Source organism: Schistocerca piceifrons, chromosome 1, assembly GCF_021461385.2.
Source record: "Schistocerca piceifrons isolate TAMUIC-IGC-003096 chromosome 1, iqSchPice1.1, whole genome shotgun sequence".
NCBI classification, from domain to species: Eukaryota; Metazoa; Arthropoda; class Insecta; order Orthoptera; family Acrididae; genus Schistocerca; species Schistocerca piceifrons.
This window is the reverse complement of record NC_060138.1, coordinates 1,144,625,113-1,144,641,025: the sequence shown is the minus strand read 5'-3', so window position 1 is coordinate 1,144,641,025 and position 15,913 is coordinate 1,144,625,113. Positions and strand designations below refer to the sequence as shown.

Sequence of the window (15,913 nt, the reverse complement as noted above, 5' to 3'; positions counted from 1 at the left end):
TGGCGAGAAAATTGTAATACTGCCTGCCATTTAATTGCCTAGGTAGCAAATACGGCCCAATTAAACAGTCCCCAACAACACCGACCCACACATTAACGAAGAACTGTACTTGACGAGCGCTAGTAACTGTGGCCTGTGGGTTATCCTCACTCCAAACATGCGAATTGTGCATGTTGAAGACTCCATCACGCCCGAACGTTGCTTCATCGGTAAACAACACAGGACGCATTTCACATTGTTCCAGGTACGACTGCGCAAACTGTGCTCTGGTTGGACAATCAACTGGTTCCAGGTTGTGGACACGCTGTAAGTGAAATGGACGTAACAATTGCTCTCGAAGGACTGTTCTTACATTCGTCTGATTCGTCCCCATGTTAAGTGCAGTTGCACGAGTACTGATCGAAGGATCCCGCTCCACATGCTGCAAGACAGCTTCCTCAAATTGCAGCGTTCTTACCGTGCGACGGCGTCCCTATCCAGGCAATCTGTTAAATGACCCGGTCTCAAGCACCAACCATATCAGAGTACTCACTCCAGGTCTATCGCTCCATTAGTAAACAGAGACAATGCACTACTACACTGTTTGACAGTAGTTGCCTACAACTGAAGAGCGTAATACGCCCTCTAATAACTGAAGATCGTAATTCGGCCTCTAACAGCTGAAGAGCGTCAAATCGAAGACTTGCACCCGGCGAACGGTCTACCCGACGGGAGGCCCTAGTCACACGACATTTTTAACAGATGTTTGAGATTTCGCGTTTGCACTGTGTAACTGGAGTCAGCCCCAACAAATGTCAACAGAAAGAGTCGGTTTGTTTCCCATTACAAACAAAAAGTTTCTAAAAACCGGAATATTACGTGCCCATTCGATAGAACGCTCCCAAATTAGTCTATTCCGACATTCGTTTCAGCGATATATATTAGCAAGTACAATAAAAAACACGAAGAAAGCGATCCACCAGCGATTCAGTACTGCTGCGTGCAGTCATCGCGGGCCAAGGCAGTGTCGTCATTGCTCGAGTACTGGATAGTCTTCGAGTTTTACTGTTATTTGGATGGGCGTCTAAATTCCAATTTACAAATCATTTTGTTTCTAACGGGAAATAGTCCGACGCTTTCCGTGGACACTGGGCGATGCATGAAAGACGTGATAAGCGGTGTTTGTTTGGGCTGACTTCATCTACGCAAAGCAAAAATGAAACTGCAAATATCTGATAAAACACCGCAGAAAATGCGCCTGGCGTCTATCAGGAGAGACACCCCGAATATATATGTTCTTATCCCGTCTATATATACAGAAGAGCTAAAGAAACTGATACACCTGCCTAATATATTGTAGAGCCCCGCGAGCACGCAAAGGTGCCGCAACACGACGTGGTATGGACTCGACGTCGTATGAAGTACTGCTGGAGAGAACTGACACCATGACTCCTGCAGGGCTGTGTCCGTAAATCCGTAAAAATACGAGGGGCTGGAGATCTCTTCCGAACAGCAAGTTGCAAGGCATCCCAGATATGCTGGGTAATGTTCATGTTTGGGGAGTTTGGTGGACAGCGGAAGTGTTTCAACTCAGCAGTGTTCCTGCAGCCACTCTGTAGCAATTCTGGATGTGTGGGATGTCGCATTGTTCTGCTGAAATTGCCCAAGTCCGTCAGAATGCACAATTGACTTGAATGCATGCAGCTGATCAGACAGGATGCGTACACGAATGTCACCTGTCAGAGTCGTATCTACACGAATCAAGGGTCCCATATCACTACAACTGCACACGCCCCACACCATTACAGAGCCTCCACTAGCTTGAACAGTCCCCTGCTGACATGCAGGGTCCAAGGGTACACGAGTGGGCCTTCAGCTCCGAAAGCCCATATTGATGATGGTTTGTTGAATGGTTCGCACGCTGACTCTTGTTGATGACCCAGCATTGAAATTTGCAGCAATTTTCACTTATGTCACGTTGGACGATTCTATTCAGTCGTCGTTGGTAACGTTCTTGTAGGATTTTTTTCCGGACGCGGCAATGTCGGAGATGATGATTTAGCGGATTCCTGATAGTCACGGTGCACTCGTGAAATGGTCGTACGGGAAAATCCCCACTTCATCGCTACATCCAAGATGTTGCATCCTATCGCACGTGTGCCGACTATAATACCACGTACAAAGTCATTTATATCTTGATGACCTGCAATAGTAGCTGCACGATGGTCACGGGACGTGGTAGGAATTGGTATGCACTGTATGGTTCGGTTTAGCGACGAAGCCCACTTTCATTTGGATGGGTTCGTCAATAGCAAAACCTGCGCATCTGGGTGTCTGAAAATACGCATTTCGCGATCGATAAATCTCTTCACTCTCAATGGGTGACTGTGTGGTGTGCAATGTACAGTCACAGAATAATCTGTGCGATGTTCCTTGATGGCACGGTGACTACCGAACGGTACGTGAAGGTCTTGGAAGATGATTTCATCCCCATTATCCAAAGTGATCCTAATTTCGACAAGATGTGGTTCATGCGAGACGGAGACGAACCACATCGAAGCAGGTAGTGTTTGATGGTCTGGAGGAGCACTTTGAGGACCGCATTCTGGCTCTGGGGTACCCAGAGGCCACTGGCATGGGCCTCGATTGGCCCGGATCTGAACACTTGCGACTCCTTTTTGTGAGGCTGTATTAAAGACAAGATGTACACGAATAACACGAAAATCATTGATGAACTGAAAACAGCCACTCACGAGGTTATCGACAGCATCGATGTTCCGACACATCAGCGGGTCATGCAGAATTTCACTATTTGTCTGCGCCACATCATCGCCAATGATGGCAGGCTTATCGAACATGTCATAACCTAAATCCGAATCTTTGTAGTGACGTTTACATGTTGAATAAAGTGTGTGTGCGCCGCAACTTGTAATTAATTTAGGTTTATATATGAAAAAGGTGTATATATCCAATTATTGAACCACATCGAAAAAATGTAAATTGGTTACAAACTACGGCGTGCACACAATTTATTCAACATGTAAACGTCACTAGAGAGATTCAGATTTAGGTTACGACATGTACGATATGCCTGCCATCACTGGCGATGATGTGGCGCACACGAACAATGAAATTCTGCATGACCTGTTGACGTGTCGGAACATCGATGCTATCGATATACACATACTTACTTAACACAGTACACGACAGATATTGGGTTCCAGACATATCGTTATAGAAACTTTTCTTCTAGTTTTGACCAATACTACGTCCTGTAGAAATATGTGACATTTTTAAGCTCCCTTTGTATGCAGGCAGAGAACATCAAAACAAATAAATTTAGTTATAGCATGCGGTCCTCCCTCCCCCCATGAACCATGAACCTTGCCGTTGGTGGGGAGGCTTGCATGCCTCAGCGATACAGATAGCCGTACCGTAGGTGCAACCACAACGGAGGGGTATCTGTTGAGAGGCCAGACAAACGTGTGGTTCCTGAAGAGGGGCAGCAACCTTTTCAGTAGTTGCAGGGGCAACAGTCTGGATGATTGACTGATCTGGCCTTGTAACACTAACCAAAACGGCCTTGCTGTGCTGGTACTACGAACGGCTGAAAGCGAGGGGAAACTACGGCCGTAATTTTTTCCCGAAGGAATGCAGCTTTACTGGAAAACTCTCTTTCCAATTCTGAAGGTGTCAGGGGTAAAACACAGGGAGCGAAAGGCTATTTACAATTTGTACAGAAATCAGATGGCAGTTATAGGAGTCGAGGGGCATGAAAGGGAAGCAGTGGTTGGGAAGGGAGTGAGACAGGATTGTAGACTACCCCCGAAGTTATTCAATCTGTATATTGAGCAACCAGTAAAGGAAACAAAAGAAAAATACGGAGTAGGTATTAAAATCCATGGAGAAGAAATAAAAACTTTGAGGTTCACCGATGACATTGTAATTCTGTCAGAGACAGCAAAGGATCTGGAAGAGCAGTTGAACGGAATGGACAGTGTCTTGAAAGGAGGGTATAAGATGAACATCAACAAAAGAAAAACGAGGATACTGGAATGTAGTCTAATTAAATAAATCGGGTGATGCTGTCGGAATTAGATTAGGAAATGAGACACGTAAAGTAGTATAGGAGTTTTGCTATTTTGGGAGCCAAATAACTGATGATGGTCGAAGTAGAGAGAATATAAAATGTAGACTGGCAATGGCAAGGAAAGCGTTTCTGAAGAAGAGAAATTTGTTAACATCGAGTTTAGATTTAAATGTCAGGAAGTATTTGTATGGAGTGTAGCCATGTATGGAAGTGAAACGTGGACGATAAATACTTTAGACAAGAAGAAAATAGAAGCTTTCGAAATCTGGTGCCACAGAAGAATGCTGAAGATTAGATGGGTAGATCACATAACTAATGAGGAAGTATTGAACAGAATTGGAGAGAAGAGAAATTTGTGGCACAACTTAACTCGAAGAAGGGATAGGTTGGTAGGGCATATTCTGAGGCATCAAGGGATCACCAATTTAGTATTGGAGAGCAGCGTGGAGGGTAAAAATCGCAGAGGGAGACCAAGAGATGAATACCCTAAGCAGATTCGGAAGGATGTAGGTTGCAGTAGGTACAGGGAGATGAAGAAGCTTGCACAGGATAGAGTAGCATGGAGAGCTGCATCAAACCAGTCTTTGGACTGAAGACCACAACAACATGCGGTCCTCAAAGTGCTCCTCCAGTCCACCAAACACTGCCTGAAGGCAATTTCTGAAGCTGGGGACGAGTTACACAGAAGGCATTTTAGCATGCTAGTTACAGCAGTTGTATTCACAGGAATTGTTCGAATGCGCGACCATTGGCCTTTATGTAGCAGTGCATCGTCAGACTATTGACTGTCCGTTGGAAGATGCCTGGCATGTCCGCAATACTAGCAGCAAGGACGACAGTTCTAGCAAGAGAGGTGTTCTTCTGTTTCGAAAACAGTTTCATACACCAGCTGCTTCATATGCCCCTAGAGGAAGAAATCCAAGACACGTGAGGTCACGTGACAAGTGGTGAGGCCATAGGGCCACTTCGGCCGATCCATCGATCGCCAAACGTGGTCCTCAGACGATTCCTCACAGAACTGCTGAAATGGTTTGGCGCACCATCGCGTTCGTACATCCTTTGTCTAACATTCAGAGGTACATCCTCCAACAGTTCTGGTAACACATGTTCCATAAAGATGAACTATCTCCGGCCGTTGAGGCAGAATGGAAGATTGTTTGGGCCAGTCAAGCTACCACCGAGAATGCCGGCCCACACACCACCGAATCGCTGTTGACGAGCACGAAGTCGAGTGCGTCATGGATTCACACGTGCTCAAACATGCGAATTGTGGACGCTGAAAAGCCTAGTGAGTGCACAAGACCTCGGCTGGAAATAAGGCGTACAGCGCAGTCCGTTCTAAAAACAACTGTATGAACTGTACGTGTTAGGGAAAATCTTCGGTTGGTTGTGCTGCCACACAGAATATGGAAAGCGTGAAGCTGCTGTTCATGCAATACGTTCCACACTAGGCTAATTGTAGATGCAGAGTTTTCAACATGTCGCAGAATCTCGGCTTCCATTTCGGGAGTTCGCACTGTTCGATTCCGACTTGCATCATGCAGTATTGCGCGGAGAGTATTTGTTTCACGTAGCAGGTGATGAACACGTCCGAACGTTTGGTGTTGTGGAAGCCGTCACTTTGGAAAGCGCTGTCGATACTGCCTCTCTGCATCACGTCCTTTTCCATTCACAGTCACGTATACGAGATGCATGTCAGCCATTTCATCGTACGTGAACCGCTCCATGTACGCTGTTGCTGTCACAGGGCGATAATGACTGGGACTGAATTGGTTTGTTTACAAAATAAGTCACCGTTGTTATCCCAAGGCGGTGATGCTTGCGAACGAATCGATGTGTTTCCTAGCAGACGTCAGAACCAGTTTTGAATGACAGTACGCATTTCCAGCCAGCGACATCGACACAACACTTTACTTCAAAACCACTAACAAAATATTCGCTAACATTAAAAATTGACTTCAGAGACCGTACTTTCCTAACTTAAATACACTGAAGAACGAAAGAAACTGGTGCACCTGCCTAATATCGTGTAGGGTCCCCACAAGCACGCAGAAGCGGCGCGCGTGGTAGCTGCGCGGTCTCAGGCGTCTTGTCACGGTCCACGCTGCTCCCCCCGTCACAGGTTCGAGTCCTCCCTCGGGCATGGGTGTGTGTGTTGTCCACAGCGTAAGTTATTTTAAGTTAGATTAAGTATTGAGTAAGCTTAGGGATCGATGCCGCAACACGATGTGCCACGGACTCGACTAATGTCTGAACCAGTGCTGGAGGGAATTGACACCATGAATCCTGCAGGGCTGTCCATAAATCCGTAAGTGTACTAGGGGGTAGAGGTCTCTTCAGAACAGCACGTTGCAAGGCATCCCAGATATACTCAATTATGTTCATGTCTGGAAAGTTTGGTGGCCAACGGAAGTGTTTAAACTCAGACGAGCCACTCTGTGGAAATTCTGCACGAGTGGGGTGTCGTATTGTCCTGATGGAATTACCCACGTTCGTCGGAATGCACAATGAATATGAAAGGATGTAAGTGTAGGTGTCCAGACAGGATGCTAATGTACCAGTCCCCAGTCAGAGTCGTACCTGGATGTATCAGAGGACACAGATCTCTCCAATTGCACTCGCCCCACACCATTACAGAGCCTCCACCAGCTTCAACAGTCTCCTGCTGAGGTACAGGCTCCATGGATTCATGATGTTGTCTCCATACCGTACACGTAAATCCGCTCGACACAATTTGAAACGAGATTCGACCGACCAGGCAAAATGATTCCAGTCATCAAGAGTCCAATGTCGGTGATGACCGGCCCAGGCAAGGCGTAAAGCTTTGTTTCGTGCAGTCATCAAGGGTACATAAGTGGACCTTCGACTCCGAAAGCCAATATCGATGATGTTTCATTGAATGGTTCCCAAGCTGACTCTTATTTATGGCCCAGCACTGAAATTTGCAGCAATTTGCGGAAGGATTGCACTTCTGTCTCGTTGGACAATTCTCTTTAGTCGCCGTTGGTCCCGTTCTTGCAGGGTCTTTTTCCGGTCGCAGCGAAGTCGTAGATTTGATGTTTTACCGGATTCCTGATATCACGGTACACCCGTGAAATGGTCGTACGGAAAAATCCCCACTTCATCGCTACCTCGGAGATGCTGTGTGCCATCACCTGTGCGCCGGCTATAGCACCATGTTCAAACTTGCATAACCTCCCATTGTAGCAGCAGTAACCGATCTAATAACTGCGCCAGACACTTCTTGTCTTATATAGGCGTTGCCGACCGCAACGCTGTATTCTGCCTATTTACATATCTCTGTATTTGAATATTAACGCCTGTACCAGTTTCTCTGGCGCTCCAGTGAATATAACTGTTCTGTTGTTCTCTACTTCCTACATTAATTTGAACGAATAGTTTCACAACGCCATGTATAATCTTTGTAAAAAAATTTGTGCCATATCCTTATAAGAGATACACTGGTCAAAAAGTAGAAATAAAGATTCTATGAATTATTGCCCAGGAAAAGTAATCGTTGACACACAGGCCAGTCATGATAGCCAACCGTCTATTGACGCTACAGGAGCTGCCCGTTGTGCTTACATATCCTCAAGCCCTTTTCCTCAATGATTCACAAAATAGTGCGAAAAACTGGCTGCCCTCGAATTTGGTCGCATGCTTGGGAGACTCCGTGATATGAGCTGTGCACTTTGCTGACGAGCATGGAATACACCAGTGTGTTTACAATGTCCCTTCAACAATAAATTTAAGGGATTAGGATCAGGTGAATGGGGAAGCCATGCTTTTGGTTTTCCTCGATCAATCCATCCCTCATTAAATGTTTGTGTTGAGTACTGTCGTACTAGGCGTAGAAAATGGGATGGCGCCTCTTCGTCCGAAAACCACATCCATTGACGTTCTGCAAGGGTACCGTTCTCGAATAGCCGTGGTAAAATGTCGCATAGCGCTTCGTGATAAGCAGCAGCGCCTGCTTTCTTGTCTGCTAAGGTGTATGGCTCTGTGAGTCTGTCGCACAATTAGTCCGTGCCTACTCATCAATTTTGAAGCGATCCTGATATCTTGCTTCCATTATCACGCAGCATTTTGCATTTTCCCACACGTCGTTGCTGTGAGAAGTTATTATATCGATAAATGTTCTTTTGTGGGTTATTTTCTCAGCACATATTGTTGGTTTCCCCGTCTTAAGCTTACTGCAAATAAAGTGTACTTTTCACTAGTTGCGTTTCGCTTTCATTGATGAAGCACCTTCTGTGGTCATTCTGGAATTGTAGTATGAATAAAACATCTGTACATTTTGGTATTTCCGGATTAAAAACAGTCATCCAATAAAAGGCTTTTTTAGCGATCTTGACTTGTGATGTTACATTGCTGATCGTCCCCAGACTGACCATGTAAGGAATAAATTACTTACGTTGTTTTTGCCTCTTGTTTATATTGTATGAAGGCCATTGTTTTTCCTTCAATGTTAGCGAAACTTAGAAACCTGTTGGCACATTCACTTTTTTCAGTTTTTCGCCCTTTATGAACCCACATTTACTTACACAGATTTTTTTTTTTTTTTTTTGCTTCTTCTTACTGTTGTAAAATTCATAAGAGAAATAGTACCATTACACTCGACGTTATGTTTTACATTTATTCATTTGTGTTCCGTCTAGGTTGTGAATATCGCCAACTTGTAAATGAAACTGTTTCTTCTTGTTGTACGTGTATGTGTGTGTGTGTGTGTGTGTGTGAGAGAGAGAGAGAGAGAGAGAGAGAGAATTTTGTATGTATTTGTTCATTTTGTTATCGAACATAAAGTAGCTGCGTACAAGAAAAAGGTCAACATTAATTGTATTAATTCTAATCGTGAGGCCTTCTTTTGCTGACTTTTTTTTGTAAGTCCTATACAGTGTGACGTATGTAACGCCAGTCTGCGGAGGTTGTCATCACAATAGTATTTAGCGTACCACATTTAGCGTACCATGCCAGCAAGGTCAGCCAGTGAATGACTGAATTCAGTTAGCAGATGAAAACCATTAATGGGAGAAGAATAAGGGTGACTGACAAGGTAGACGAAAAATCCACCAGTGACTTTCACTAAGAGAATCAGACCACTTCCCTTAGGGGCAGATTTTCATCTGTTTGGCTCCCCTCTTGTGCACTCTCTGAGATAACATCGCTCTTCCAGTTTTGTGCCCTTGGTCGTAACTAATCCAGTTTTCTCCCAGTGGTTGAACCTGTTACTGATAATTAAGTTAGTTCGGCACTACATGTTCCTTAGATTTCTGTTATTTCTTCCGAAATAATATCCAATCACGTACATGATATGTTGCTGTGTATGGCTCCCTTCTTGCAGATGACTAAGTAGCGCACAGAGGCTTCCATGTAAACAAATTAACATAACTGTCTTTGTCACTACAAACAGTACATCTGAAATATAATTTTAACGGCAAAGTAAAGATCTTTGTCTATTACACTCACACGGATTGACATGTTACCAGAAAACAGAATAATGCACTTCGGTCCCAATGGAGAAAAATCTTCAGCAGTAAAAGTAGCTTCGGGGATACCCCAAGAAACTATTCACTAACTCCACTGAAGAGCCAAAGAAACTGGAATAGACATGCGTATTCAAATACTGAGATAGTTAAACTTAAGACAACAAGTGTTAGATCAGTTATTGCAGAAAAATGGCAGTTTATCAAGATTTACGTGAGTTTGAACGTGGTGTTATAGTCGGCGCACGAGCGATGGAACACAGCAACATCGAGGTAGCTATGAAGTGGAGATTTTCCCGTAGCACCATTTCACGAGTGTGGCGTGAATATCAGGAATTCGGTAAAACATCAAATCTCCGACATCGCTTAGGCTGGGAAAAAGATCCTGCAAGAACTGGACCAACGGCGACTGAAGAGAATCGTCCAACGTCACAGAAGTGCAACCCTTCCGCAAATTGCTGCAAATTTCAGTGCTGGGCCGTCAACAAGTGTCAGCGTGCGAACCATTCAACGAAACATCGTCGATATGGGCTTTCAGAGCCGGATGCACATTCATTGGTGACCGCACAGCACAAAGCTTTACACCTCGACTGGGCCCGTCAACACCGACATTGGACTGTTGATGATTGGAAACATGTTGCCCGGTCGGACTAGTCCCGTTTCAAATTGTATCGGGCAGATGGACGTGTAAGGGTATGGAGAAAACCTCATGAATCCATGGGTCCTGCATAACCAGCAGGGGACTGTTCAAGCTGGTGGAGGCTCTGTAATGGTGTGAGGCGCATGCAGTTTGAATGATATGGGATCCCTGATACGTCTAGATATGAGTCTGACAGGTGACACGTACGTAAGCATCCTGCCTGATCACGTGCGTCCATTCATGTCTATTGTGCATTCCGACCGACCTAGGGTAATTTCAGCAGGACAATGCGACACCCCACACGTCCAGAAATGCTACAGAGTTGCTCCAGGAACGCTTTTCTGAGTTTAAACACTTCCACTTGCCAGCAATCTCCCCAGACATGAACATTATTGAGTATATCTGGGATGCCTAGCAACGTGTTGTTCAGAAAAGATCTGTACCCCCTTGTATTCTTACGGATTTACGGACAGTGCTGCAGGATTTAAGGTGTCAATTCCCTCGAGCAGTACTTCAGACATTAGTCGAGTCCGTGCCACGTCGTGTTGCGCCACTTCTGCGTGCTCGCAGGGGTCCTACACGATATTAGGCAGGTGTATCAGTATCTTTGACTCGTCAGTATAAGTAAATGATCTTTTTGGACCATGAGTCTTCTAATCGATTTGAAGCGGAGCGCCACGAATTACTCTCCTGTGCCAACCACTTCATAGTAGAACACAACCGACGTCTTTAAATATTCGTTAGAGATATTCAAATCTCTCCTACAGTGTTTTACCTTCCGCAACTCCCTCAAGTACCATATAAATTAGTCATTGGTGTTGTAAAGCATGTTATGTCGTTCTGCCTCTTCTTCTTGTCAATGTTTTTGTACAGCCGCGCTGAGTGGCCGCGCGGTTTGAGGCGCCATATCACGGATTGCGCGGCCCCTCCCTTGGGCAAGGGCGTGTGTGAGTTGTTCTTAGCATAACTTAGTTTAAATTAGTTTAAGTAGTGTGTAAGTCTAGGGACCGATGACTCAGCAGTTTGGTCCCTTAGGAATTCACACACATTTGAACATTTGTTTCTCTACATGTTCCCCTCCTCAACGATTCGACGAGATACATCCTTATTGCTAATCAGTCCACATAATTTTCAAGATTCTTCTATGCAACCTACCCAAACTCTTCGATTGTCTTCTTTTCCGGTTTTCCTATAGTCTGTGGTTCAGAGCCGGCCGGTGGGGCCGAGCGGTTCTAGGCGCTACAGCCTGGAACCGCGCGACCGCTACGGTCGCAGGTTCGAATCCTGCCTCGGGCATGAATGTGTGTGTTGTCCTAAGGTTAGTTAGGTTTAAGTAGTTCTTAGTTCTAGGGGACTGATGACCTCCGAATTTAAGTCCCATAGTGCTCGGAGCCATTTGAACCATTTTTGTGGTTCAGAATCATCGAACACTGTGCTCCAAGCGCACATTTTCAGAAACTTCTTCCTCAGGTTAAGGCCGATGTTTGATACTAGCAGAAATCCCTTGGCCGGGAATGCCCTCTTTGCCTGTGCTAGTGTGTTTCTTATGTCCTGCTTGCTTCGCCTGTCATTTGTTATTTTGCTTGTAATGAAACGGAATTCCTTCGCTTCGTCCTCATCGTGGTCATCAATTTCAAAGTCAAGCTCATCAGTAGTCTCATTTCTGCTATTCCTGATTACTTTCGGTTTACTCTCATTCAATATTGTGTACTCATTTGTACATTCTATCGAACAGGTCCTTTAATTCTTCTTCACCTTCACTGAGGATAGCAATGTCATCAGCTGACATTATCATTGATGTCTTTCCATCCTGAATTTTTCCATTCCTAAATCTTTCTTTTATTTCCATCATTGGTACTTCGATGTATCGACTGAACAGTAGGGACGAAACTTTTGTGTCTTATTCTCTTTCTAGCCCGAGCACTTTTTTCTTAGTCTTCTTATTTTTCCCTCTTGGTTCTTCTATCTATTACATGTCCCCCGTCTTTGTCCGTAGCTTACACCTATTGCTTTGAGAATATCGGTCTTGCACCATATTTGCATTGTCTAACGATTTTTCTTAGTCAACAAACCCTATGAACGTCTCTTGATTTATCTTAAGTCTTGTATCCGTTATCTAGAACAGTTTCTAAATCATATCTACTTTAATTTATCCATTTTTTAAATCTTTATTGCTACTTCCAGATTAAAAAGATTTTTATATTCACATGCACAACTTATCTATTCCTTCTTTTTTAGTGGTTCCTTGGAGTTCTTCGCTTATGTATTCTTTTTCGTAGCTCTTGATTTGTAGTTCAGTTCTTTTATCTTGGCGGTTCGCGCATGCCCGCCCAGACGCGGGAGATTGCTGCGTTGCCAGTTGCACGCGCCAAGAGAAGCAGCGCCATAGGATAGTATAGTTCGCAAACTTAAGTTAGGTGGGAGCGCGCAGTTTATGAAGTAAAGCCATCACGGCCGCATTAACCCTTTCGCTGCTACAGAGACGTGCTCCCTGCACTCCGCGCTGAGCGAGATTTTGTCATTACTGCACTGCTTGCCTGTGCAGACACATGGTGCTTCGACTGCTTTGACACACTTTATCATTCGGCTTCACAAAAACTATTTGGCCCAAAAATTTGATTTTTACACATCTTCTTGACTGATACCTACCCCCCATAAATGACTTAATTTTGTTTCGATGTTCAACGCAATTTCTGTGCAGCATTAGGTGTAGTAAATCATTGCACGAAATTTTGAAGAGTTTTCAGAGGTAAAAGTCCATAGCGTATATTTCCGTATGGTCGATTTTAGTTGCCACTAGAAATTTCAAAAAATGACATTCAAACGAATAAAATTCATGAAGTAAGACACATCGATATTGTTTTTAAATAAAGAAAACACTAAGCACCAAACAGGGTTTGAACTCAGAACCTTTCGCTTAGCATCCAAACAGTTTTTTTCTTTTTTGTCTCATTTTGTTCGCTTTCGTGCGTTGCATCTGCTCGGGGCGGACGTCGTAAGACAACCATTCAAGTTCGTCGTTGATTGGTTAATTCAGGTTCTTCATTACACAGGGTAGCTGACCCTCTAACCGAACACGCTGAGCTACCATGCCAGCGACACTTTAACTATTACACTATCGCAGCTCGTCATGCAATAATTCTCCCGGAGGACTTTAAAATATCACGCAAAATACCGACAAACATTGTTGGTATGACTATGAATTACTCACGTTTCGTCGAAGTGCTATAGGAAATAAACAATTACCGCTGTTCTTTATTGCGAAAAAGCGGTTTGTGAGAATGATACAAACAGCTTTCCTTGATATTGCCTGAGTTAGGAGGCATATTGCTTGTTTGATTTAATTAATTAGTAGAATATGAAGCAATTTGTATAAAGAATGATTTTTCCAAACTTTCTATCAGAGGAAGTATGCTATCAAGAGATTGCTTTTGTTCAATTACTTTATTTATGACTGAATGTTCACTCGTCCGTGCTCTGCACTGCAGTAGAGCTCTGGCAACGTCGTTCTCTGTTCATTAGCTGACTGCGTTTCGTGACGTTAGATGCGCAGAACGAACCTAAACTCGGCCGCCACTTTAGTACTTTGTCGGCCCCCACAGTTCGGTGCAATTGGCTACAATCCTGACATGCTCTTGCACTGTTTCCCCACTCTTTCCCTTTCTCTTTCGCATACACGAGGCTACATCACATACGATTTGGAAATCAATCTACTGTCTATGTTTATCGTTTCGTTTCACACATACTTACATTTCGAAACAGTGGGCGGCGGTAATAGCCCAGAACTCATTGAGGATAGACGCGCCACAGGCGTGGATGTAGGTGCCGAGAAAATCAAGTTGCACCGACAGCTGCAACAAAACACAACGCATTCTAATAGCTCAGTTGTTGCTACCTACCAGGCTGCGAAGCAAAAATAGTGACAAATGCATTTCTGAACACTGAGTGCGAGCTAAAGGTCTCTGTACGTCTTTGAAACCCTATCCAGATCTGAGGGAATATTTGTGCAGCTTTTTTTCGGACAGTACTTTTTTGCAGATAACTGCATTATCTGCAAAAAGTCAGAGGATTCTATCAATATTGTCTGCCAGGTCATTATTATTCAATATGAGTAGCAATGGTCCCAACACATTTGCCTGGGGTGCTTCTGAAGGTACTTCCGTATCTGTCAATGACTCTTCATACAAAATAACACATGAACCCTCGTATAGTAAACCTCTGTGGCTTTCAATACAAACTGGTGTCCAAGATTAAAGCAACAAACTGCTATTTCCCTGCCCTGTGTCTAATTCACGATATAACCATGCAAACTGTCAACAGATGTCCGTACGATCGTGTTGTCCACGGACTACGGCATTCCGAACAACAGACAACCACGCCAGCAATGACGTCAGGGCACCTGTCAAGCGAGGTACTATTTGCAGGGTAGTCTAACATCCACAGTCGCTGTGTACACAGTCGCAGACGATGCATTGTGGCCCAGAGAAGACGCCTGAGACTCTCTGATGTGAAGGGCCAAAGCAAGTGGCCCGATGGCTTAATGTGAATCGTCCTGTTGTTTCTCGGATGAGGTGCTGTTTATACAGACCGTAGCTGTATCCCGGAGACCAGGACAGGACTAACCACGTGTGACATGAGAAACAATGGGTCGTTATTTGGCTGTAAGGGGCTGACGGTACCGCCTTACTACTGCACTGCAACTGGCATCTGACCTCGCAGCATCCTCTGGACGTGTTGTATAGAGGCAAACAGTGTACAGAAGGCTTCAGAAGAGTGGCCTTTACTGTTGGAGACCTGCTGTGTGTTTACCCCTGTCGTGTCTTCACAGAAGGGAACGTCTATATTGGAGCTGTCAACCTGTCGCCTGGATGATCGAATGGTGAGCCAACGTTCTTTTACAGATGAGAACCGATTTGGTCTGGAGAGTCATTCTGGGTCGGCCAGAGTGGCCGAGCGGTTCTAGGCGCTACAGTCCGGAACCGCGCGACCGCTACGGTCGCAGGTTCGAATCCGGCCTCGGCCATGGATGTGTGTGATGTCCTTAGGTTAGTTAGGTTTAAGTAGTTCTAAGTTCTAGGGGACTGATGGCCTCAGAAGTTAAGTCCCCTCGTGCTCAGAGCCATGATCATTCTGGACGGATTCGCATCTGGAGAGCACGTATAACACCTTTTCGGCACTCAAACATTGTGGAAAGAGACCGATATTGAGGAGGATCCCTACTGATATTGGCAGGGATTATGCTGAAACTTTCTGGCAGATTAAAACTGTGTGCCGGACCGAAACTCGAACTCGGGACCTTTGCCTTTCTATCAGGAGTGCTAGTTCTCCAAGTTTCGCAGGAGAGCTTCTGTTAAGTTTCGAACGTAGGAGACGAGGTACTGGCAGAAGTGAAGCTGTGAGGACGGGGCGTGAGTCGTGCTTGGGTAGCTCAGTTGGTAGAGCACTTGCCCGCGAAAGGCAAAGGTCTCGAGTTCGAGTCTCGGTCCGGCACACAGTTTTAATCTGCCAGGAAGTTTCATATCAGCGCGCGCTCCGCTGTAGAGTGGAAATCTCATTCAGGGATTATGATGATCACTCGAATACTTCTTCATGAAATTGTACAGGTGAATCAGGAAGATTCAACTTCTGTCAGGTACCAGGAGATCTTAGAATATCATCGACGGTTGTTGCGAGGTGATGTGGGCCCAGACCTGACTTCGTACTGATGGAGGATAATGTTCG

At 44.8% G+C, this 15,913-nt stretch overlaps 1 protein-coding gene across 1 annotated transcript in view; it reads right to left on the bottom strand.

Annotated features, from left to right (window-relative positions):
- LOC124712818 (mite allergen Der f 3-like) overlaps positions 1–15,913 on the bottom strand; it is a 90,853-nt gene that overhangs the window by 43,352 nt on the left and 31,588 nt on the right. Inside the window, exon 3 of the mRNA XM_047242901.1 lies at positions 13,943–14,043. Within this exon, the coding sequence (XP_047098857.1) occupies positions 13,943–13,944 (2 nt within the window). The 5' untranslated portion in view covers positions 13,945–14,043. The remainder of the gene's footprint in view (positions 1–13,942; positions 14,044–15,913) is intronic.